This window comes from Schistocerca piceifrons, chromosome 3 (genome assembly GCF_021461385.2).
Source record: "Schistocerca piceifrons isolate TAMUIC-IGC-003096 chromosome 3, iqSchPice1.1, whole genome shotgun sequence".
In the NCBI taxonomy this organism is placed as follows: domain Eukaryota; kingdom Metazoa; phylum Arthropoda; class Insecta; order Orthoptera; family Acrididae; genus Schistocerca; species Schistocerca piceifrons.
In genome coordinates this window covers 489,512,990-489,539,972 of record NC_060140.1, presented here as the reverse complement: position 1 = coordinate 489,539,972, position 26,983 = coordinate 489,512,990, and the positions used below count along the sequence as shown (strand labels likewise).

General features: G+C 40.1%; 1 protein-coding gene across 3 annotated transcripts in view; it reads left to right on the top strand.

The window, feature by feature from the left end:
• Positions 1–26,983, top strand: part of LOC124789768 (tonsoku-like protein) — a 269,414-nt gene that overhangs the window by 81,906 nt on the left and 160,525 nt on the right. For all 3 annotated transcript variants that reach the window (XM_047257225.1, XM_047257226.1, XM_047257224.1), the window contains one exon: positions 8,772–8,918. In XM_047257225.1, coding sequence (XP_047113181.1) covers positions 8,772–8,918 — 147 coding nt within the window. The remainder of the gene's footprint in view (positions 1–8,771; positions 8,919–26,983) is intronic.

Sequence of the window (26,983 nt, the reverse complement as noted above, 5' to 3'; positions counted from 1 at the left end):
GTGATTCAGTTACTCCAGTCCTGGATGGTACTGAGTCACGAGGGGGATGCTTCTCTGTGGCTGTATTGCGGTACTTTGGGAGATGGCAGGTAACTGGGAGGTAAGGCATGGGAGGTCTGTTTTTTTACAAGGTGTGTGAAGACTTCATTGAGGCCCTTGGTATATTTCGAGAGGGTCTGCTCGTCACTACAGATGTGACAGCCATGGGGTTACCAGCCTTTATGGAAGGGATTTCTGGGTGTGGAATGGGTGGCAGCTGTTGAAGTGGAGGTATTGCTGGTGGTTGGTAGGTTTAATGTGGACAGAGGTACTGATGTAGCCATCTATGAGGTGGAGGTCAAATTGAGGAAAGTGGCTTGTTGGGTTGAGAAGTACCACGTGAAGTGAATGGGTGAGAGGGTGTTGAGGTTTTGAAAGAATGTGTATACGGTGTCCTCACCTTCAATCCAGATCATGTCATGAATGAATCTGAGCTAGGTCATGGGTTTGGGATTCTGTGTTTCTTGAAAGGATTCCTCTAGATGTCCACGTTTCAGAAGGATTCCTCTAGATGACCCATGAGTAGATTGGCATAGGATGGTGCCATGTGGATGCCCACAGCTGCCCCAGATTTGTGTGTAAGTAATGCCTTCAAAGGAGAAATAATTGTGGGTGAGGATATATTTGGTTATGGCAACTAGAAAGGAAGTTGTTGGTTTGGAATGCATCGGGCAGTGGGAAAGCTAGTGTTAAATATTGGTAATGCCACGGGCGTTACGAATGTTAGTGTAAATGGAGGTGGCATCAATAGTGACAAGCAGGGCGCCATGTGGTAAGGAACAGGAACTGTGGAGGGTTGGTGGAAGAAATGGGTGGTATCTTTTATATAGGGTGGTAGGTTGCTGGTAACAGGCTGAAGGTGTTGGTCTACGAGGACAGAGATTCTCTCAGTGTGAGCGCAGTAACTGGCCACAATGGGGTGTCCTGGATATTGGGTTTACAGACATTAGGAAGCATGTAGAAGGTACAAGTGTGGCGAATGGTAGGGTTGAGGAGAGAGATGGACCTCGGGGAGAGATTCTGGGATGGGCCCAAAGATTTGAAGAGAGACTGGAGATACTGCTGGATTTCTGGAATGAGGTCACTGTGGCAGGGTTTGTAGGTGGATGAATCTGACAGCTGGCAGAGTCCTTCTGCCAGGTAATGCCTGCAGTTCAAAACAAACAGTGGTGTAGCCTTTGTCAGCAGATAGGATTATAAGGTTGGGATCAGTTTTTAGGTGGTGGGTTGCAGTTCTTTCTGTGGATGTAAGGTTAGTTTGCATGTTGAGGGATTTTGGGAGTGACGATGAGCCAAGGTTGAAGGTTTAGAAATTCTGGAAAGTTTACAGGGGGTGATTTGGGGTCAGTGGAAGTGGATCATGGTTGGATGGAAGATTGAGTGAGTCAGGCAGGGTTGAGTGTGATTGGTGGTGAAAAAGTGTTTCCCCTGTAGGGACCAGGACAAAGAGAGGGTTTTTAACAAGTCTGCATGATTGGATTTGGGAGTGGGGCAAAAGGTGAGGCCTTTGGAAAGGACTGATATTTGGATGGGGCTAAGGCATTTGGGGGAAAGGTTGATTAATGTTTTTCGGGTCTGATTAGGTTCTGCATTCATTATGATGGTGGGAGGAAGTTTTTGAAGGTGGAGTAAATGTAGTGGGTTTGCAAGACAGGATGTGGGGGGGGGGGGGGGGTTTGAAAGTGGTTGTAGAGGTAGTGGATAATGGTAGTCCAAGGTGGGAGTAGGAAGCAAAAAGGGTGGAGAGCTTTTTGAGGTGGTGTTGTGCATGTTCCCTAGTTCCTGGAGGGAAAGAGTTTCAGTGTGTGTTATGAGATCCAGGAATTTGAAATTGCATATCAGGAGAATTTTGTGGCTGGAGAGAAGGTATTTCAAGGAGGTTTGGATCTGATTGAAATGGTTTTTGCAGGACTGTGTTGGTGAGGGCTAAGGATTGGTGGGGTTTTGGGGTTTGAACAGATGGGGGTCATTGTGGAAGCGAGGGTTTCAGCTGGAGATAATTAATTAGATCTTAAGGCCATTTGAGGGGATTCCATCAGCCAGGCAACAATGCGGGAGCAGTATGTGGGACTGGGTTCCCCCTGCGGATAAGGAAAATTTTCTATATTGACGCAGTTGGAAGGAGCAAGGATCCCTTGTGGTCCAAAAAAAGAAAAAAAAAAAATCACAAAAATACACCCAAACACATGGCAAAAGTCATGAAAAGGATGAAACCGATGAAGCAGAAGAAAATAGGATGAAATCTGAGGAAGTAGTCCGAGAGTGAAAGGAAAAAAAACAACTGAAATTGACATGAAGACACTATGAGCTCAAATAAAAAAATAAATAAAAAGATTGAATATGGGCTTCAGGTCTTGGGTGGATACTGTGAAGAAGTGGGATGGCAGATTGGACTAGATTAGATAAATTTAGTAGGTACGAACTGGAGTAGAGAGAAGGAGTGGGGTGGGGGGGGGTGGGGGGGAGTAGTTGGTAAAATGGATACCAGCTTGTGTGGCACAAAAAAGATACAGGAAATAGTACGCAAAAATATGCCAGAATGACGCAGGAAGAGTGATAAGTTTGAATGTGTAGGATTAATGGTATCAGCGGGAGTAATGTGAGACATGAGATGCTGCCCTAAAAATCAGCTCAGTCCTGTAGCCGTCTGTTGTTCGCGGCTGAGGCAGTTGATACAGTGTGGCTTGTAAGTAGAACATGAAATGCTGTTTCTAATGTGACAAGAGAAACACTGGAAATAAGAGAAATAAAGATGGGCATGAGTAGAATAATGCAGTAGAAAATATAGACAGAGGGCAGGGGGTAGCTGCAAAGGAGAGAAGTAAAATGACTGAGGGTGCGTTGGTGGAATACAGGGCTGTGTAGTGCTGGTATGGCAGCTTGGAAGGGGCTCGATGGGTAAGGACAGTGACTAATGAAGATTGAGACCAGGAGGGTTACGGGAACGTAGGATATATTGAAGGGAGAGTTGCCAGCTCCACAATTCATAAAAGTCTGTGTTGGTGGGAAGGATCCAGATGGCACAGACTGTGAAACTATCAATTGTATTAGGCGGCATGCTTAACAACAGAGTGGTCCAGCTGTTTCTTGGCCACAGTCTGTCAGTGGCCATTCATGTGGACAGACAGCTTGTTGGTTGTCATACCTAAGTAGAATGCAGCATAGTGGTTGCAGCTAAGCTTGTTGATCACATACAGAATTCAGTACCTAAACAGGCCCAAAACTCAATCATGAAACTTTCCTCCAAAAGCCTTATCCCTGCACAAGTATCAGTCCTTGCCAAAGGCCTCACCTTTTACCCCACTCCCAAATTCAGTCATGCAGGACTGACTCAGTTCATTCTTCCATCCAGCCATGATCCACCTCTGCTGACCCGAAATCGTCCCTTGTTACCTTCCACAATTTTTTAACCTCGAACCTTGCTTCACTTTCTCCAGATCCCTCAGCATGCAAGCTAACCATACATCCACAAAAAGAACTGCAATCCACCACCTAAAAACTGATCCTGACCTTATAATCCTACCTGCTGACAAAGCATCATTGTTGTTTTGAACTGCAAGAATTGCCTGGCAGAAGGACTCCATCAGCTGTCAGGTTCATCCACCTACAAACCCTGCCACAGTAACCCCGTTCCAGAAAACCAGCAGGATCTCCATTCTCCTGAAATCTTTTGGCCCATCCCAGAACCCTTTCCCTCCACAGTGCATCTCTCGCCTAACCACTACCATTCCTTGCTCTCCTACCTTCTGCATGCCTCCTAAAGTCCGTAAACCCAACCATGTAGGATGCCTCATTGTGGCCCTTTACTATGCCACACTTAGAGATTCTCTGCTCTCGTAGACCAACACTTTCAGCCTATTACCTGCACCACAAACTTTTCTGAATTGCGGAGGTGGTAACTCGCCCTGTTATATATCCTATGTTTCCATAACCTCTCCTGGCCACAACCTTCATTAGTCAATGTCCTTACACATCGAGTCCCTTCCCTGTTCCCATTCCAGCACTACACAGCCCTTTTATCCACCAACACACCCTCAGTCATTTTACTTCTCTCCTTTGCCACTACTTCCTCTGTGTAACGTCCTGACTGCATTTAGTTGCCCTGTATGCTCCCAAAAGCAGCATTTTACTGTCCCACACTTCTACAGCGCTATCCCTCCCCCTCCCTGCCCTGGCCATCCTTAACCCAACCACCTGGTTGTCTCTCCCATCATGCACTGCTATTTGCAGTTTGGGCTAAGCAGCCAGAGACTGGTCATGTGTGTGTGAGTTGCGTTTGTGTGTGTGTGTGTGTGTGTTTTTGACAAAGGGCTTGTTGGCCAAAATCTCACTTTCTGACAATCTTTTTGTTGTGCCTATCTGCGAGTCAGCTACTGCCCTATACGGTAAGTTGCAACTATCCTTTTCATAAAATTGTTACATTCCGTCCTGGATTTTCCACTGTTTGATTTTACCAAACCATACTTTCAAGTTAAAATTTTGAACTTCACAAAAGACAATATTTATGTTACTGGTTGTGCTGGTACTTGTTGTGTTCACTTGTGTTCATGCTTCTTCTGGTACCTCATTGAAACTTTGTTTACAAAATCCCTCCTCCCTCCCTCCTTTGTGTGTTTTTTGGTAGAGGGTCAGGTTCGTTCCCTTTGTTTTTGCATATCTTATAGTTTAGTTTCTGTGTGATGTGGGTGTTAAGGCCATCTTGTACTGCTATTTGTTTAACTTGCGTGTAGTTCCAATACGAGAGAAGGAAAGTTGCTCCTCACCATATAGCGGAGATGCTGAGTCACGATAGGCACAATAAAAAGATTCACACAGTCAAAGCTTTTGGCCATTAAGGCCTTTGTCAGCAGTAGAAACACACACACACACACACACACACACACACACACACACACACACACACACACATGTAAACACAACTTGCACACACACCTGCAGTCTCAGAGAGCTGGCGAACAGCAGCACCAGTGCATGATGGGATTGGCGACTGGTTGGGGGTAAGGAGGAGGCTGTGGCGGGGAGGGGGAGGGATAGTACGGTAGGAGTGGCTGAGAGTGAAGTGTTGCAGTTTAGATAGAGGGTAGAAGAAAAGGTGGGGTGGGGGGGGGGGGGATATGTAGCGGAAAGGAGAGAAATAAAAGAAATGAAAAGAAATCAAAAGACTGGGTGTGGCAGTGAAATGACGGCTGTGTAGTGCTGGAATGGGAACAGGGAGGAGGCTGGATAGGTGACGACAGAGACTAACGAAGGTTGAGGCCAGGAGGGTTATGGGAACGTAGGATGTATTGCAGGGAAAGTTCCCACCTGCGCAATTCAGAACAGCTGATGTTAGTGGGAAGGATCCATATGGCACAGGCTGTGAAGCAGTCATTGAGATGAGGGATATCTTGTTTGGCAGCGTGTTCAGCAAGAGGGTGGTCCACTTGTTTTTTGACCACAGTTTGTCGGTGGCCGTTCATGCGGACAGACAGCTCATTGGTTGTCATGCCTACATAGAATGCAGCACAGAGATTGCAGCTTAGCTAGTAAATCACATGACTGGTTTCACAGGTAACCCTGTCTTTAACGGGATAGGTGATGTTAGTGACCGGACTAGAGTAGGCGGTGGTAGGAGGATGTACGGGACAGGTCTTGCATCTAGGTCTATTACAGGGGTATGAGCCATGAGGTAAGGGATTCGGAGCAGGGGTTGTGTAAGGATGGCCGAGTATATTGTATGGGTTCGGTGGACGGCTCAATAGCACGGTAGGAGGGGTGGGAAGGATAGTGGGCAGGACATTTCTCATTTCAGGGCACGACGAGAGGTAATCTAAACCCTAACGTCACAACTGCTTGCTTTAGATTCATATGAGCAATTGCGAACGAGCTCATGCGCATGTGCAGTTGAGCCGCGTGTGAGTAGTACCTTCTCCCGCTTCTGGATACAAAAGTGTAGCAGTTAGCTGTACATGCAATAGCAGCAAGCAGCCAGATGCTACCCGGAAAAAAGTTTACTTGCGTGCCTAACCTGTCAGAATCACGCATGCGCAACAGGCCTGGATATAGGGGGCGGGGGCAAATTGGGGTATCAGCCCCTGGTGGCAATTCTGGGAGGGGGTGAAGGACTGTTTCACAAAGCACCTAATATCCAGCGCACGTTGGTCTGTCGATTATTTACATGATTTTGTAACGCAACCTCATTGAATAACAGGTAAGAAAGATTACGTATTATATTCTCGGTGTATCCAAGAAAATGAAATATTGGCAGAAAATTTTTTGCCAGAACGCTACACTGGTAAGGGCCAGTTGTAAAGTCCCTGACCAGCAGCCGCTAAAGTTCTCTTCTGGGAGTAGTGCGGAAAACGCAATGTACGAACACGTAATAACGCCTAACTGGAGAATACATGCGGGATAACTGAAACGGTGATTGTTGCAGGGTTAGTCAAGTTAACCAGAGAATAAGTTTTAACCCTGACAGGAATAGTTACAGAATTAGTGATGACAAGATAGTTTGTTAGAACAAGGAAGGAGAAGAAATGGGGACATCACACAAATTATGGAAGAATATGACAATTCCAAATTTATATAAATATTTCGAACTACTACTTTTCGATCCCATGCTTCAGAAGCTAGAGTGTATGAATGAAATGTGTAACTATTTCCTAACATGAAACTTTTTGCTTATAGTTGGCCTAATAAGCATTTGATATTGCTACTTCGTGATTATATTCTGCCGTGTTATAAAAATGACCATTTGTGGCAAAACAGTGTTGTTTATTTAGTGTGTGTTACAATTGCTGCAATATTAGGCAGACCTATTTCATGTTATCTAGCAGACAGTGACAAAATACACGTAATCAGCTCGAGAAACCATGCCAGTCTTGGGGTACTATTCATATTAATAGCTTTTTCAGTATTAGGCAATGTCATTTGGTTTTTTCGTGTAGCAAAACATTTGACGAACTTTGATGAGCTAATAGATTCTTTCCCAAAAGGAAAGCACGCCATGTAAAGCTGCACTAATGTTAGAGAGAACAGAAGTGCAAGGACTTAAGGATTGAAGAAATGTGTAATGTCTTGCTTTACTATTGTCTTTACTGGTTTTATGTATCCTATATTTAATTTTATGTCAAATAATCCCATCCCGTACGTATTGTGAGTTTTTAAAACAGGGGCAGGTTGTCAAACCGGCCGACTGGGAGCAGGAGTGGCACCACAGGACATTTTAATTTCCACTGTTCTGAATATAGTTTGATGGCACCCACTACAAAATGGTACACGCTTGAGTTCCACAGAGTGAAATACAGTGATGTGTGATAGAAGAATGCTGTGTGAAGAGGTGTGGCGCTCCACTTTGGCACGTTTAAGACCAAATAATATGTCTTACATTTCCTCAAACACACATGTTTTATGTATCAGACTCTTCAGAAAGATGTGCACTTCAAAATAGACATTTTCAAAAAGTCGATTTTTTAAATTTATGGTGTCCTACCTCAAACGCCTGAGGGGTGCCAGTCTCTAGTATTGCTCCGGTTCAGAAATATCATAGATCTGGGGCAGATCTACAGAGCAGCCTTAAGTTGTAATGGGGAGGTGGGTAGTCTCACGTGACCCGTGTTTACGTTTAGTGATTTTGCTGTTTCCTTTTCGTTTATTGCTCTCACGTCAAATAAAAACAAAACGGATTTCTGTGAGTGGGAGTTATCAAGTGAGTTAAAATACATTCACATAATTATAGAAGGCTAAAATATGTTATTAGTTTTTGCCTCTGTATGTGTCTGCTTGTGTCTGTATATGTGTGGGTGGATATGTGTGTGTGTGTGCGAGTGTATACCCGTCCTTTTTTCCCCCTAAGGTAAGTCTTTCCGCTCCCGGGATTGGAATGACTCCTTACCCTCTCCCTTAAAACCCAAATCCTTTCGTCTTTCCCTCTCCTTCCCTCTTTCCTGATGAGGCAACCGTTGGTTGCGAAAGCTAGAATTTTGTGTGTATGTATGTGTTTGTGTTTCTATCGGCCTGCCAGCGCTTTCGTATGGTAAGTCACATCATCTTTGTTTTTAAATATATTTTTCCCGCGTGAAATGTTTCCCTCTATTATATGTATATAGCCTAAGCTACTTTAAATATAACTGATTGAATACCATTTTTCTACTAAATTTCACCTAGACATCGAGTGATGGTTGAGTGTGTCTGAATGTTGTCTTACTTTCATGACATAAATGTATCATAGATTATGAATTTAATTTTCGTATATATAATGGAAATAAAGATGGTTGTCTTTTCTTTGTACTTAAAATAACCGAGACACAGGTGACGTGTTGTAATAAAAAACATTCAAAACCTTATTCTTTTTCAATAATAAAATTATGGAAGACAGTACAGTAAGTATAAACTCCCTGCATTTATTAGAAATAAATAAATAAATTAGGTGTATGTCAGGAATATGTAATGATTCGGCAGTGTGTAGATATTGTTAATTATCTTCATTGTGGCTTCTGAAGATCTCATGCCACACTAAATTAAAAAACTGGCCTGGAGATCCTAACATACACCACTCTCACATTATACTACTTTGTGTGTGTGTGTGTGTGTGCGTGCGTGCGTGCGTGCGTGCGTGCGCGCGCGCGTACACATTTATGCTCGTGTGTGTGCACATGCGCTTGCTAATAGTATATTTTCTTATCATTGTAATATTTTCATGCTCATTCTATGATGAATTTACCTTGTTTTTTGTTTTAATTTGTGTTTTCCAGTGTGCTGAAGCAATAGGAGATACAGAAGCAAGTATTGCAGCAATTTATGTGTCTTTATCACAGACATATAAAGATAAAAAAGAATATGACAAGGCACTGGAGTTCAGTCACAAGGAGCTACAGTTGTGGCATTCTAACCCTGCTGAGGTAGGTTTGTAATATTTTGTCGTTGATCTAAATTTCTGGTATTGGAAGAATTTTTTGTGATCTATTTAAAAATAACTATATTTGTGTAATGATTGCAGTAAGTTGGTGAAATACAGTTTACACATTCCTGACCTTATTGAATATTAAGTACTGAACTGAATTTTGGTGGGGATTATCACATTAACTTCATGTTATGCAACTGAAGAGCTCTGCGTACAATGAAGCTAATTTACCCCAGCTGTATTTTCTTTTGTTACTATTCACAAACTGTGCAGCTACATGTATTCCAGTGTAAAATTCGGAAGCTACTTTCCAGATGGCAGCATCGAATTTTTTTTATGCTGCATGTAATAGTTTTGATATAAACAAAGTGATTGCAGAAAAAGTAATCCATGTTCTTACTAGAGATATTACTGCTCAAAACTAGAAAAAAAAGTCCTACAACCATGAGTCGGGAAACAAATACTTGTTGATGTATGGGCTATGCTATTCTACAATAACCAGACTACTGAAGTTTCTTGATGTGGTTAACACTCATTCTTGCACAATGTTTTGGTCTCCTCCTCAAAGAGTCACAAACTTTTGTGAAAACTCCAACCTGCTCTTGTAGGGAAACATCACCAGCTCAACCTCTATTTTAATGAGAAGAAAGTTCACTTGCAAGTTATTGGCCCCAGTAATCTTTAAACTGTTTTAACTAAAAAAGAGAGGTAATAGTTCTATCTGGCAATGTCATATTTCCCAACATTCTTCAGCAACAAATCATACCAAATACGATGGGGTTTTGGAGAGATTTTTAGTGTGGTGTATCAATTAAATTGCACATTTTTGTAGTATGGAAGTATAAATACATAAGCCACTGAGCACTGAAACTTCACTAAATCAACATGGTACTCGCTCAGTTTGCATCTGTAGCTAATTACTATACAGGAAGTGTGACGTCATGCGGAAGTGCTTCTCACACTAAATTAGAACAGTGAGAATGTTTATTTAAATACAATTTTACTATTTTGTGAATGAAGTTTATGGTGGCAGCGGCTTGATCTGTTGTGTAGTCCAAGATCTAAGTTAGGTTGAAAGGTGGTTATTAGGTTGTATGTTGCCATGAGATAACATTGTGCAAATCCCACAATATTTCATTAAAGCAACTTACAACATCTTCAGGTGATTGCTGATTGCTGTAGTCACAGATACAGCAGTGTCTTGTTGCAGTGACCTGCAACCAAATGAAGATATCGAACAGTTGCTGCAATGACATATTTTGCTTCTTGCACAATGTTATCCGACGGTAAACCTGAGAAGTTTGTTAGCATCAGATCCGCCAGGAAAGTGTGGTGATGACTGTGATATTTGTATTACATCAGAAATAGTGTGCTGACAGTGGCTGATAGCGGCAAATCAAGTAGATGCTGTGTTTATTTATACATTTGCAAAACTGAAGTGCTGTATTTATGGTATCATATTCATACCTGTGCACTGCAAAAATATGCAGTTTAATTGCTGTACCACATGAAAGATCTCTTGAAAACACTTATTCATTTATACAATTTGTTGTGCAAAATGTCAGGAAATGTAGTGGTGACAAAAAATGTTATGGGAACAGAGTTCGTTCACAGTATGACATTTTCGTTTGACATCACATCTTGAGCCATAGCTCTTTACACATGAGTTAATGATCATAGGAAGCTTATACACTAACTTCATCTATGGGGAGAAAAGTCGAACTCCAACTTCAACATTCAGTAACTATCAGTTACCAATATTAGTGAACTACTGCCCACAGATTTATGGTATTTTTGTACAGGAATAAGGATATTCACAAATTTTATGAAATTTTATAAAAGTTGCTGATTTTGCATTATACTTATTAAAAGCCACCAACTTCATATTATTGTCAATGTGTATTTTTTCCTGTTCCTAGGAATAAGTGCAAAATGTAAAATGTATTTTCATCTGATAGGCAATATTTTGCTTGTCACACACATGTAAATCTACATACTCTGAACTGCAAAATGTATTCCTAGAATACTGTAGCCATGTTTAATCGAACACTATACATTTTAAAACACTTACTAACCTACATCACATTACTGCACTGAAGATATGTTGAATCCTATTTTATGTAACATTCGCGTTATGTGATATTATTAAAAACCCATGCATCAATGTTTCTATTGAGAAAAGTATCTGCTCCTTTTAAATTGAACTTTGTTTATAGTGAGTCTTTTTATGGATGCTGGCAAGTTATGGGATGTGTGTGTTCGTGCTGGTTTGAAAAAGATAGATTATTTATAACGAATTTCATGAAGGAATAAAGATGTCAAGAGGTTGTAGTCAGTGTCCCCAGTTCTTTGAACAGTCTTGTGCAGAACATTCCTGACTTCACACTGCAATTAATTGGTATTACATGATTTTGGGCTCTGAAAAGTGTACCTTGGCTAGGTTAGTTACTCCCCAAAAATGATACAGTATGACATCAAGGAATAAAAGTAAGCAAATTATGCTAGCTTTTATATTTTTGTATCATATTTGCCTAACAACATCCACTTTGCAAATAAAGATTTGTTTACCAACAGTTTTCAGTGTGTTCCCTCCACCTGAGTTTATTATCAAGTTGTAATCCCGGGAATTTAACAGCATCAGCCTCTCCTATCAGCTTCTAGTCAGATTTTAAACACATGCATGAGGAAATCACTTAAAAGTTCAGTACTACATATAGCGTGCATTTTCAAAGTTTAGTGACAAAGCATTGGCTAAGAACCACTTATTATTGTCCATAAAAATTTCGTAAGCCACTCTTTATAAAATTATACTTGATTTGCTATTTATTTCAGAGTTCGTTTTATCTTAAAAACTAACTTTATAAAAAAAGTCTTTAAAACAACATGTTTAAGCTGCATATGAATTATTTATTGCTAAGCAACTGTTCAGGACTAGCTCATCGTTAGATATTTGACAGAGGCTATAATAAACAGAATTAAATGGTTAGTCGTGACACCACATAATGAAAGAAAACAATAAAAGTAACCATGCCTGCACTGTCACTGTTCTCATGTCCAAGGCATCATGCATACTGCTAGCATTACTGATTTGAAACTTTCTGCCAGATTAAAACAGTTTGCCAAACCAGTGCGCTCCTAGGAACTTCATCTTCCATGGGCTGGTTTTTACTGACTGAGCAATGTAAGCTCAACTCATTACCCTCCCTCAAAGTTCTACTGCTGCTAGTACCTTTCTCCTCTCTCCCATAGAAAGTGCTTGCACACGAAAGCGAAGGTCTCAGGTTTGACAAGCAGTACGGCATGCAATTTCAACCTGCGAGGGAGTTTCACATGCTAACTTGTGAAAGTCATGAGATCAAACTAACCATTCATGCTGTCTTCACTAAAAGATCAACTGTACTCAATCCATGTGTTCTGATAGTCTGCGGTGTATATTGACGCAACTCTCATCACAAACAATGGATGACTTGTCTATTCTCTCAGCGTATGATAAAAGACAAAAACATCTCCCTTAAATCAGTTGACAGAAAAGGAAAAGTGTTTAAAATTACTCTTTGTAATAAACTTCAGTTCAGTATGTGCAAAATACATCAATATTAGCAAAATCCCACTCAAATCTTAGCTGTACAACCTGCTATATAGCATTACTAAATGTAAACTCAGAAGCACGTAAACACCTTATGAAGTAAAACAAAGTTTTGCTGTATTATATGCGTGATGTGCCTAGCTATCATACTAACTCTACAAAATTATGTGGATTGTTAAAAATTAGGGTACATTTTTAGTAACATACACATACAGATCTGTTCCTTAATACCCCATCAGTCCAAAAAGTATTGAGACTGGATGTATAAAAAAATAGAGAAAAATTAATTACAATGGACAAACTTTCACGCAGCCAATTGAAACTGACAGAAAATTCCTTCTTTGGGATATTATTTAACTCACACATCACATTGGCCTGAATGTCCGTCATGTGAATCTTGCACTTCATCATTTTGTGGTAGGTTCATATTGTTAACACCAAGTCTTGTCATTCATGATGATTTTTTCCAGCGAAGAACAGTCCACACCTTACATTTCAGTCAAGTCACGGTAGGTGTTCGTGCATCGTTGTTTTAATTCTAGAGTGCGGACTTGCCCCTTTTCAAAACATTCTGGAGAATGTCTTGAATACTTGATTTAGAGATTTTAAATATGTCTCATTAATAATAATTGCTTTTTTGACATAAGACGACGAAAATGTGACAAAAAGATGATGCTGTAAGCATCAGAATATGCACACCAGCAGACCTTAGTTTGCTTCCAAAATGCCCAGTATAACTATTTCCATGAAGGATCATGCACTGCAGTAGAACTCTTTTAAAAGAACTGTGAATGTTTGTCATGTCTGCTAGGGATCTGGATGATGTTTGGTTTGTGGGTCACTCAACGGTGCAGTTTCAGCACTCGTACAACGTCCCAATCCTTACACAGTCCAATCTCGCCACATTCATGAATGATGATAAAATGATGAGGAAAACCCAGTCCCCAGACAGAGAAAATCCCCAACCTGGCTGGGACTCAAATCTGGGACCCTGGATCCAGAGGGCTAAGGGTTGGGAGAAAATGGTTACAGAATTCGAAAACACAGCTTCTTTTGAAGAGCAAGAAGTTGATCCGATGTCTGTCAAAGATGTAGCCACAGCATTGCAGGAGGGGTCGAGTGGTGGTGTGCAAATGTGCAGTGCACAGGGAATTGACAGATTATTGGACATGCATGTGAGCATGGTGCATAAAATCCTATGAAACACCCTACATTGCTATCCATTCAAGATCACCAGTGTTCAGGAGTTGATTCCTGCTGACCTGCAGGCAAGATAAATCTTGGCTCTGGAATGCTTACTCACATGGAAATGGGCATTGAATAGGCATGAAACATTCTGTGGACAGACAAAGCACTTTTCTATCTTCAAGAACACGTCAATATGCAGAATTGCAACAGAAAATCTGTGTGGTATCACTTATTTTGCAAAGGCGACTGGTACGGGTTGGTGACATCGTTTATTGTAGGACCATATTGTTTTTTAAGGAGATGAGTCCTATGAGTCTTGTTACCTGTAACATCACTGGTAAATGCTACGTGAGTCTTTTGCGCACCGACGTCATTCCATCCCTTCAACAGTGTGACGTGTAGATAAGATCATTTTTATGTGAGATGGCACTCCTTCACACATCACAAAGCCAGTGAAGCAGCTGCTGTGGGGCGTTTCGGAACTGGTACAGTTATCAGCTGTCATTTCCCTAATGACCATCCCGATCACCTGATCTTAATCTGTGTGACTTCCAGCAGTGGGATTATCTGAAAGATAAGAAGGGAAGTGTGATAGCACCAGTGTTGTTCTCTATACACATAAAGGATTTGGCGAACGGTGTGGGCAGCAGTCTGCAGTTGTTTCCTGATGTTGCTGTGGTGTATGGTAAGTTGTTGAAGTTGAATGACTGTAGGACGGTACGAGAAAACTTATACAAAATTTCTAGTTGGTGGGATGAATGGCAGCTAGCTCTAAATGTGGGAAAATGTGAGTTAATGTGGATGAGTAGGAAAAACAAACCTGTAATGTTCAGATACAGCATTAGTAGTGTACTGCTTGACACAGTCACATCATTTAAATGTTTGGGTGTAATGTTGCAGAGCAGTGTGAAATGGAAAGAGCATGTGAAGACTGTGGTAGGGAAGACGAATGGTCGACTTAAGTTTATTGGGAGAATTTTAGGAAAAAGTGATTCATCTGTAAAGAAGGCAGCGTATAGGAGGCTTGTGCAACCTATTCTTGAATACTGCTCGAGTGTTTGGGATCCGTACCAGGTGGGAGTGAAGGAGGACATCGTAGCAGTTCGTAGGCGGGTTGCTAGATTCGTTACCAGGAGGTTCGAACAAAATGTAAATGTTATGGAGATGCTTCAGGAACTCAGACGGGAATCCCTGGAAGGGAGGTGACATTCTTTTCAAGGAACACTATTGAGAAAATTTAGAGAACCAGCATTTGAAGCTGACTATCAAATGATTCTACTGCTGCCAACATACATTAATCACTTAAACAGTCAGACAAAAACCTCTTTCATATACTTTAAGCCAAACTTTACGTAATTATTGTAACAAACTCTCAGTGTGTCTTATCTTTCACTTTAATATTCCTTGTCCTGCTTGTACTTAACCGTTTTGATTCACTGCGTTATCTTTAACCTTTTTATTTTTTGAGATTCAAAGATTCTGTTATCGTATTTTCAAGTTATGTTATATGAGGAGAAATGATAACATGAGACACCAATTTTTCCTTTATCATGCACAGGGCCTGAGCTTCATTTTATTTAGCCATTTTCTTAATTTTCAGTGTCTCCACAAAGGTTCGTCAGGCGTGAGTGCTGGTGGTGAACTACTTCCCCACTAAGCGGAAGCTAGTAAAAAAAAGAAACAAAGAACCTAAGCGTCACCGCCACTTTAAAGTATCATTAATATTCACTCAAATCAAAGCAAATCTCTCCCTCTTCAGGTGTTGGCATATGTGTACCCTCTGTACCAAATTTAAAACACTCAGCACTCACAATTTCAAAGAGACAATTATCGTGCTCCACTCATTCAATAGGTCTTGGTTCTGTCAGTTTTGTTGGGTGGAAAATTACTATTATACCAATTCGCGCACATAACAAAGTGTCTGACACAGATTGGTTCTCCCGTTTACATTAATCAAACTAGGACGTCCATTCTCACAATAATTACACTACAATCACAGGCCGCACTTTTAATTTGAGAGTTTTCTCAGTTGGGGATTCTGTTACCATAGGACTCCCCCACAATTACAACCAATACAGTCGCACACTCACGCCAAAGCTTTAGCAAATCCTTATTACAGAAGTGGCAACGGCAAATGTACCTTTGTGCTTATCCTTATTAAACCAATCACTCACAAAGTCTTCGTGTGAAGGCGATACCAAATACACACAATCAAGACTGAAAAGAACCTCCCCTAAGCACGAGATACGGAATGCCTGATTGCAAGTAACTCCAAGGTTAGCTCCACCAAACTTTACACTATCACTAATCACTTGAAGATGTGAGAAAAACCAATCTCTTAGCATGTCTCACGACGAATTACTCTTTTAAAGCAAACTCCAAATATCATTGCACATCCCACTACCGATTGTGAACAATACACCTCGTGCAATAATTACATATAACTTCCCATATAGGCCATAACCCCATCACGGGTTCAACTAATAATTTTAGAAGCCCAAATCCGACATTAAATCTCTTGAGCGCCAACTCCAAGTAGGCTTACACTTCCCAAGTGTCACAAACTGACTGACGTTACCCCGTGACCTCAATGGTGACTAACTCCCCGATGTCTCAAATGTAACTCTCTACACAAGATCTCAATGGTAACTCCTCTTGAGACAAGGGACAAAACCAAGAACCAGAATTTTTGAACAAACAAACATGTCACATTAATTGTCTCGTTTTCACAACTTTCATTATTAGATGCTTTCATTCCTCTTCAATAGCAGCCAGCTGCGTATCAGTCGATATCTTTGCCGCGCGCCACACTGCTGCTATCGTTGCGGTTGTGTGACATCTCTGGCCGCGACAGGCTCCGCTGCATATGCTCTTTCTACCACATAATTTTGACAACATTTTCAGAAGCAAATACAAATAAAATTAACAACCCTCGTATATATATATATATATATATATATATATATATATATATATATATATATATATATATATATATATATATATAATGGAAGGAAACATTCCACGTGGGAAAAATTATATATAAATACAAAGATGAGGTGACTTACCGAACAAAAACGCTGGCAGGTCGATAGACACACAAACAAACACAAACATACACACAAAATTCAAGCTTTCGCAACAAATTGTTGCCTCATCAGGAAAGAGGGAAGGAGAGGGGAAGACGAAAGGAAGTGGGTTTTAAAGGAGAGGGTAAGGAGTCATTCCAATCCCGGGAGCGGAAAGACTTACCTTAGGGGGAAAAAAGGACAGGTATACACTCGCACACACGCACATATCCATCCACACATACAGACACAAGCAGACATATTTAAAGACCTTTAAATATATATATATATATATATATATATATATATATATATATATATATATATATATATATAAAACAAAGATGATGTGACTTACCAAACGAAAGCGCTGGCAGGTCGATAGACACACAAACATACACACAAAATTCTAGCTTTCGCAACCAACGACTGCTTCATCGGTAAGAGGGATGGATATGTGTGTGTGTGTGTCCCTTTTTCTCCCCAGGGTAAGTCTTTCCGCTCTCGGGATTGGAATGACTCCCTACCCTCTCCCTTAAAACCCACATCCTTTTGTCTTTCCCTCTCCTTCCCTCTTTCCCGATGAAGAAACTGTGGGTTGCGAAAGTTGAAATTTGTGTGTGTGTGTTTGTGTTTGTTATTGTTTCTATCAACGTACCAACGCTTTCGTTTGGTAAGTTACAGAATTTGACACTTTGATAAAAAGTTGAGGTGACTTACGTACGTAATGCCACGTACGTATACCACACTCACACAACTTTTCAATTTTGGGGCATTACAACCCCCCCCCCCCCTCCCAGAAAAAAAAAAAATTCCAGACCAATATTCTTAATATCGGTTGAAACTATTCCAGGCTCAAATATCATAAATTTCCTTTGTAACCAAAAAGCTTATGTTCACGAATCACCGTGGTGTTAGAAAGCATCGCTTATGCAAATCTTAGCTTGCCCTTCTGAACTATGGATGAAGGGCAACTGGGAGGTTCCATATTTCTAGATTTCTGAAGAGCATTTGACCCAATGCTCCACTGCAGACTATTAATGAAGGTATGGGCATATGGAATAAGTTCCCAGGTATGTGAGTGCCTCAAAGACTTTTTAGGTAATGGAACCCAGTATATTGTCTTCGATGGCGGTGGTTCATCAGAGACAAGGGTAATATCGGTGTGCCCCAGGAACATGTGATAAGACCACTATTATTATCCACATGCATAAATGATGTGGGCAGCAATCTGTGGTTGTTTGTTGATATTACTTTGGTGTGCGAGAAGGTGTTGAAGCTGAGTGACCATAGAAGGCTGTAAGATGACATAGACAAAATTTCATATTTAAATTGGTAAATGGCAACTACTCTAAATGTAGAAAAATGTAAGTTAATGCAGATGAGCAGGAAAATAAAACTGTAGTGTTTGTATGCTGCTTGGCACAGTCACCACATTTAGATATATGGGCATAATGTTGCAAAGCGATATGAAATGGAAATAGCATGAGGGGATTGTGGTAGGGAAGGCAGATGGCCAATTTTGGTTTATGGGAGAATTTTGGGTAAGTGTGGTTGACGTATTCTTGACTACTGCTCGAGTGTTTGGGATCCACGCCAGATTAGATTAAAGGAAGCCATCGAAGCAGTTCAACGGCGGGCAGCTAGATTTGTTACCAGTAGGTTTGAGCGATATGTTACTATTCTGGATATGCTTTGGAAACTTAAATGGGAATACGTGGAGGGAAGGTGACTCTTTTTTTTCCTCGAGGAATGCTATTGAGAAAATTTAGAGAACTGACATTTAAAGCTGACTGCAGAACTTTTCTACTGCCACCAAGATACATTTTGAGTAAGAAACATGAAGACAAGATACAAGAAATTGGGGTTCATATGGAGGCATATAGACAGTGGTTGTTCCCTCACTCTATTTTTGAGTGGAACAAGGAAAGAAACGACTAGTAGTGATTCTGGGTAACCTCTGCCAAGCACCATATGGTGGCTGCGGAGTATGCATGTAGATATAAAGGTACATGTAGATAGTGGAACAAGGAAAGAAATGACTAGTAGTGATTCAGGGTAACCTCTGCCAAGCACTATACGGTGGTTGCGGTGTATGCATGTAGACATAGAGGTACATGTAGATTTGTGAATGGAACTTGAAACTAAAATAATGTTGAAGTAAATAATGTGTATTAAAAAAAAAATCGTTCTCTTTTATTATATGAGGTGACAGCTATGTGTATAATCAGGCCATGTTGTTAATCAAAGTCCCAAACATCACTTGAATAATAAATGACACTGTTCAACAACATTTAAGTTAGCAAAGCATGTCACCCATTTTCTTTCTAAATCGTAAGTGCTGAATTTAAAAATGAAATCAGTTTTGGCTATTGGGCTGAGTTTTCTTGTGACACATTGTGTTTGTTGCCACTTGCATCTCAACATTGGAAGTTTTGACAGTTGTAGTAAGTGACTGCTTGTTGCTCAAAGTTAGCAAAGGTTTATGCTTTGTGTTAATTCAAAATAAGAAATGCCTCACTAATTGTATTTGTTGTATCTATGGAGAGTTAACTCTGAAGTCTTAAAAATAGAAACTTAATACTCTTGTAAAGGAGTGCTGCAAACTTTACCTCAGGTGTAAATGTGTCCAACAGACCAACAGTTGGGCTGCCCACCGATGCTGTTCTTCATGTACTTCCTTTTCTGACAGACTTTTTGGAAGGATCATGTCAAATGTCCTTTGCTGTTCCCATGATTTTTTGGGCTCAGTAGACCCCTTAACAAACTGTTCATTTTGTCTGACAATATGATATCACCTTGAAAATAAAGAAAACTATGTAATACCATATTTTCTGGCGTATAAGACGCTCCAGCGGAAAAGATGCTCCCCACTTAAAAGACTTTGTATGTCCACAGTCATCAAATATTTAGGCAATTTAATTAGGAAAATGTGCTCTATCTTTAATTATCAACCTCAAATCCGCAAAATTTATCCTCAGAGCGGAAGGAAAAAACACTTGGAGCCACCATATGAGAATCTGAATCAGTGCATTACTGATTCTACAGTTCTTAAATAACTTGATCAGTTTTTCAGTTTTTATAGAGTCCCATGAAGCTTTGACCCACTCACAAACTTGAGAAACGTAGGTCTCTTCCTACTACCTGTCAATGCTATTTCAAAATCCGTAGATTGCACCCATCTGTTCCAATCCTCGTTCATAAGTCCCTTAAGTGGTCTGTTGATACATAAATCTAATGGTTGAGGCAAACCAGTTAGTCCTTCTGGAATTAAAGCTAACTGAGAGTATTCAATTCATTCAGTCTCTTTTTAATGTCTTCTGTTCTGTGGGAACGAAACTGATCCCATACTAAAAGGGTAGGCTTCAGAAAGAAGGCCTCCAGATCATCTAGATCAAATTTTATCTATATGCAACTTATACCTCCTCCATCCTTCCAGCCTCTACAGGGCCTATACAACCTGGGACAACTGGGAGGTTTGGGAAAAACCTGGGAATTTTTTCATCTGGGAGAAAACCAGGAAAAACCCAGGAATTTTTTAGAGTTCTGGGAATTTTTCATTGTTTTAGTTTCAGTTAAATTTTTGTAGCTTTGACTGGTAAGAACAAATACTCAGACAAAGGATATTACTGTATCTCACTACTGCAGAATAGTACTGCAGCAATAAAACATGAATGAGAGAAGAGAAAAAAAAAACAAATAAAAAAATTAAAAAAAATAATAAAAATAAAACCTAAGTTGTAAGGGAAATGTGCCATATACAACAACAAAACACAATCGTCTGCCAACAGCAAGAAGTGTCAAAGTCTTTAGGAAGACTATGCAATGCTTAATAACAACAAATTGCCTCTGATGAGCTTGACATGACAACTGCTTGCATTAGATTTGTTTGAGCAGTTGCGAGCGAGCTCATGCACTTGTACAGTTGAGTAGCATATGAGTAGTACCTTCTCCCACTTCTGGCTATGGAAGCATGGCAGTTAGCTGTACAAGCTATAGGAGCAAGCAGCCAGATGCTACCCAGATAAAGTTTACTGGTGCACCTAAGCTGCCAGATTCACGCATGCGCAACGGGCCCAGATCTAGCGGGGGGGCAGACTGGGGTATCTGCCCTGGGTGTCAATTTCGGAGGGGGGAGAGGGCACCAAAGTCGTTTTCTTGAGGAAAAAGGCCTTGTTTCACGAAGCGCCTAGCATCCAGAGCACGTTGGTCTATTGATTATTCATATGGTTTTGAAACACATCCCTGTTGGTTTTTGAACAGATTCTAAATGGATTTTTGAATGCGTGCACAGTATACGTGATGTCTCTGCCAGAAGAATCCCCATTGCATCTAGAAATAAACTTTACTGCAGACAAAAGGGGACGGCGCTATGTGAGCTGAGCGGAATAAAGCCAAATGGGTGAATGCCAGTCACTGTTTATGTGGTTGTCTGGATTTGCGAATGATCGCATTGTTATAATTAATTGCAAAATCTGTGGATTCAGACTGCTAGAGTGGAAATAAACCACTAACAGGAATAACAGGTAAGAAAGATTACGTATTTTCTTCTTGATATAAACAAGATAATGAAGTTTCGACAGAAAATTTTTGGCCAGTTTGGTACACTAGTAAGGGCCAGTTGTACAGTCCTGGCTAACGGCCGCCAAAGTTCTGTTCTGGGAGTAGCGCGGAAAACGTGTTGTATGAATATGTAAAAACGCCTAACCAGAAAATAAATACGGGATAACTAAACCACTAAACCGGTGATTCTGATAAGTGCCATGTCACAGACTGCGCGGCCCCTCCCGCCAGAGATTCGATCCTCCCTTGGGCATGGGTGTGTGTGTTGTTCTTTGTATAAGTTAGTTTAAGCAGTGTGTATGTCTAGGGACCAATGACCTCAGCAGTTTAGTCCCTTAAGAATTCACACACATTTGAACATTTTTTGATTGTGGTAGGGTTAGTGAAGTTTACCGGAGAATAAGTTGACACTGGCAGGAATAGTTACAGACTTAGTGATGACAAGATTGTTTGTTAGAACGAGGATGGAGAAGAAACGGAGACATCACACAAATTGTGGAAGAATATGATGATTCCAAATTTATATAAAAATGTTTCAAAAGCTAGAGTGTATGAATGAAATGTGAAACTATTTCCTAACACAATACTCTTTTCTTGTAGTAGGCCTAATAGCCATTTGACATTGGTACTTCGTGAATTATATTCTGTCGTGTTATAAAAATGACCATTTGTGCCAAAACAGTCTCGTTCATTTGGTGTGCGTTACATGGGTTCTTGTTCTCCCGGTTACAAATAGTCCCATCCAGTATTAATTACGAGTTTATTTTTTTAAGAGGGGCAGTATGTCAAACTGGCCGACTGGGAGCAGGAGAGGCACCATAGAACACTTTAATTTGCACTGTCCTGAATATAGTTTGATGGCATCCATTACAGAATATTTGAATTCCACAGAGCGAAATACAGTGACATGCGATAGAAGAATGCTGTGCAAAGTGGCGTGGCACTTTGGCATACTTACGACCAAATAACATGTCTTACATTTCCTTGAACACATTTGTGTCATGTATCAGACTCTTCAGAAAAATGTGCGCTACAAAATGAACATATTTTTGAAAAGTCGATTTTTGTAAAATTTTTGGTGTCCTACCTCAAAGGCTCGAGGGAGAAGGGGTGCCACTATCTAGTGTTGCCCTGGTTTGGAAATATCATAGATCCAGGGCTGATGCACAGAACAGTCTGATTTGTAGTGGGGAGGTGGGTAGTCTCCACGTGACCCATGTTTACATTTAATGGTTTCGCTGTTCCCTCTTATTTCTCTTATGGCAAATGAAAACAAAACAGATTTCTGTGACCGGGAGCTATCAAGTGAATTAAAATACATTCACATAATTATGGAAGACTAAAATATGTTATTAGTTTCAGATTTTATTTCCAACTTTCTGACAGTCGAGCATTACTCACCTTGCAGAACAGTGAAGTTATTTTTGTTGGTTTACTAAAGAAAGTCGGCTTTTGTTAATCTTCGCTGCTGAGGCAGTTATTGGAAATGAAATGTTTATTCCACACTATTGGCTAGGTTCATGTGTTCGCTGCATTTCAAGTGCATGTTTCCATCTTCTGAAATATTATGCCATAATAAAGAACCAAACATGAGATAATACTCGTACAGTACTGGTACTCCAAGAAAATTTACATTCAAATCTGGACATACAAATGTGTACTTTAAGCTGAATTATGCATTTTAGTATGGTTCACGAAATTCTGGTGCTCTTGAAGTATCCTTCATGTCTTGTTTCTTTTATGACATAATGTAAGATCTTTTAATGTTGTACACGTATGAATGTAAGAGCTTCCTGTAGCATCGTAGCTGTGCAAGCACGATGATGCCTGTTATCTGGCGCTCTCTGGCAGCTGCTGAAATGAACCTATTTCTAACTTGTCGACGGAAAATATTGTGAATGGTTGTTTGAAAAATCATTACTTTCAAAGTAAATTTCCTTTTTACGCAAGGTGAGAGAATGTATGATGAATTTGTTAAAATCACAGAGCATTTGACTCTCATTTAAAAATCAACTCTTTGAAGACAACCATTTAGAATAATTTTGAACCCAGAAGATTAGGTATTTATGTCGTTGTTAAAAATTTTACTGGCACATTTGTGTGATGTATCTTAATGTGTAATATGCGCAAAAAAGATCAGCATTATATGCGAAAGTTAGCTTCTCTTGCAGCTTGTTAACCTTAGAGACCAATATTATATGTGGAAGCTTTTCTTTTCTTGTAGCAACATTATGTATATTTATTTAAACCATTAACTTTTTCTATTTGTGTGTTCGTACTACTTAACAATGATGTTGCTATTGGCCGACTTCATCACATGTCCTATGCTCTGAATATCTGCTGTCATTAGCTGGCAAGATCACGTGACATGAGCTAGGGGTGGCTTACAAAAGCGCATCGAAATCGTAATTTCAATGCTTCGGAAAGTAACGTGGTGTTTGGTGGAATTTGAATTTATACTTTTGTAATACGAAAATATGCAGTGCACATGTTGCCGCATGTCAGGCATTTTCCAAAACTTGTTGTTTTTCCTTGAGTTTTATTTTCTAAAATGTCAGGAATTTCTATGCCAGTGAATAAAACGATAACCATTTCGAAGGATTGATAAGTTTTACAGTTCCAAGAAAAAGTATACTCTCAGTTAATATGGAAAAGGTGTATTTTCAACCGGGAGAAAGCATATTTTTAGCAGGGAAATCCAGGAGAAAATCGGGGAAATTTTTTTCCTCGTCCGCATATATACACTGCTCTATCATGTACATGCACAAATACTCCTTTTGTCAGTTGTTTCTTAGGAAGTGTCTTTTTGTCACAAGTCAAAAGTGATGGCAGCTTTGTCCCAGCAGCACAGCAGTTTAAAATGATGGTGTTATGTGTGTTTTCGTGCCCTGTAGTTGTTTTAGCAGTAATACTTTCTGTGCCATTGGAATCTACAGTTCTGTTAAAAGACACATTAGAGGTTAGTGAAATCTCCTCCATATTTCCAGTTTATGTTACTGACAAATCAATGAAATTCGACAATTTGTTATTTGTACTTGACTGGCATCTTCTGTGATATTTTACTCTTGGTTTGCATCCAAAGCCAGTACTTCTTCGTAAATCTTGAACACGATGATGTTGATCCAGGAAAATTGGCGATCCGTTTGTTAGTGGATATTGCTATCGATTCCATAGAAACTGAAATTACCAGTTGCCTGTTATCTAAACTCCACGTATTGAGTTCTGTTTCAAGAATTGGTCTTTCAACAGTTCCACGTCTCAGATTATGTGTGCTGTGAGATGCTTTCTTTAAAATCTTCCAGATTCCAACAAGTTCTTACTTTTTTTCAAATTGGATGTGGGAATGCCTTTCTGCAGCCTTGTTTCCATGCTCTTTAGCATGTGCAATCACTTGAGGTTTAAATGCAATAGTATAGCAATCCATTTTTCAGTCATAGTTTGCCAATAAAACCACAATATAGGTATGACACAACTGGAATTCTGCACTAAAGAGAACAATACCTGAAGCTTGAACAGACAAGATAAAATCTTTGGTGCATGCCTGAACTCTATGCTACTGGAATGTTCAAAATCTGCAAGCAAGTTTACAATGAATTGCTTCAAGCTGAAACATAAAACATTTATATAAAAAAAAAGGAACTTCATGTGTACTTGCCTCAGTTTGTTACTGGCGTGGAATAAGCATTTTGGACGTATTTTTGAAGGTAACAAAGTGTGTCTTATCTACTTGTAAATACAGTAATCCTAATTTACCATTTGCTATGAGAACTATATGTCACAGTGAATAATTGCCGATATCTGTGCCTCCCGAGAATGTAACCGCAACTGAAGAGAGAGAGAGAGAGAGAGAGAGAGAGAGAGAGAGAGAGAGAGAGAGAGAGAGTGTGTGTGTGTGTGTGTGTGTGTGTGTGTGTGGGCGCGCGCGCGCATTTGGTGCTATCATGTCTGATATGGAGTCTCTTGGCCATGATTTCATTGTACATGAGTGACACTTGTTCATAGATCCCAGCAAAGCTAGTACGAAAGCAGTACTTTTCCACAGTGGGAACAAATTACTTTCTGTATCAATTGCTCATGCAGTTAATCTGGAGCAGACATATGAGAACCTTAAACTGCTACTCACACTTATGCCTCTCATGAACCATGGACCTTGCCTGTTGGTGGGGAGGCTTCCGTGCCTCAGCGATACAGATAGCTGTACTGTAGGTGCCAATACAACGGAGGGGTATCTGTTGAGAGGCCAGATAAATGTGTGGTTCCTAAAGAGGGGCAGCAGCCTTTTCAGAAATTGCAGGGGCAACAGTCTGGGTGATTGACTGATCTTCCATTGTAACATAACCAAAACGGCGTTGCTGTGCTGGTACTGCGAACAGCTGAAAGCAAGGGGAAACTACAGCTGTAATTTTTCCCATGGGCATGCAGCTTTACTGTATGGTTAAATGATGATGGCATCTTCTTGGGTAAAATATTCCGGAGTTAAAATATTCCTCCATTCAGAGCTCCGGACAGGGACTACACAGGAGGACATCGTTATCAGGAAAAACAAAACTGACATTCTGCGGATCAGAATGTGGAATGTCAGATCCCTTGATCGGGCAGGTCGATTAGAAAATTTAAAAAGGGAAATGTATAGATTAAAGTTAAATATAGTGGGAATTAGTGAAGTTCGATGGCATGAGGAACAGGACTTCTGGTCAGGTGAATACAGGGTTGTAAATGCAAAATCAAATAGGGATAATGCAGGAGTAGCTTTAATAATGAAAAAAAAAAATAATAGCACTGGTAAGCTACTACAAACAGCATAGTGAACACATTATTGTAGTTGAGATAGACACGAAGCCCACCCTTACCACAGTAGTGCAAGTATATCTGCCAACTAGCTCTGTAGATGATGAAGAAATTGAAGAAATGTGTAATGAGATAAAAGAAATTATGTAGATAGTGAAGGGAGACGAAAATTTAATAGTCGTGAGCGACTGGAATTCAATAGTAGGAAAAGGAAAAGAAGGAAAAGTAGTAGGTGAATGTGGACTGGGGGTAAGGACTGAAAGGGGAAGCTGTCAGATAGGTTATATAATGGTAAGATGGGGACACTGATCACAATCTGTTGGTTACGAACTGTAGATTAAAACTGAAGAAACTGCAAAAAGGTGGGAATTTAAGAAGATTGTACCTGGATGAACTGAAAGAACCAGAATTTATAAAGAGTTTCAGAGAGAGCACCAAGGAACAATTGACAAGAATGGGGGAAAGAAATGCAGAAGAAGAAGAATGGGTAGCTTTAAGAGACAAAATAATGAAGACAGGAGAGGATCAAGCAGGTAAAAAGAAGAGGGCTGGTAGAAATCCTTGGATAACAGAAGAGATCAAGTAGGTAAAAATAAGAGGGCTAGAAGAAATCCTTGGGTAATGGAAGAAATATTGAATTTAATTGATGAAAGGACAAAATATAAAAATGCAGTAAATGAAGCAGGTGAAAAAGAATACAAATGTCTCAAAAAGGAGATTGACAGGAAGTGCAAAATGGCTAAGCAGAGATGGCGAGAGGACAAATGTAAGGATGTAGAGGCATATATCACAAGGGTTAAGGTAGATACTGCCTACAGGAAAATTAAAGAGACTTTGGAGAAAAAAGGACCGCTTGTATGGAAAGTTGGA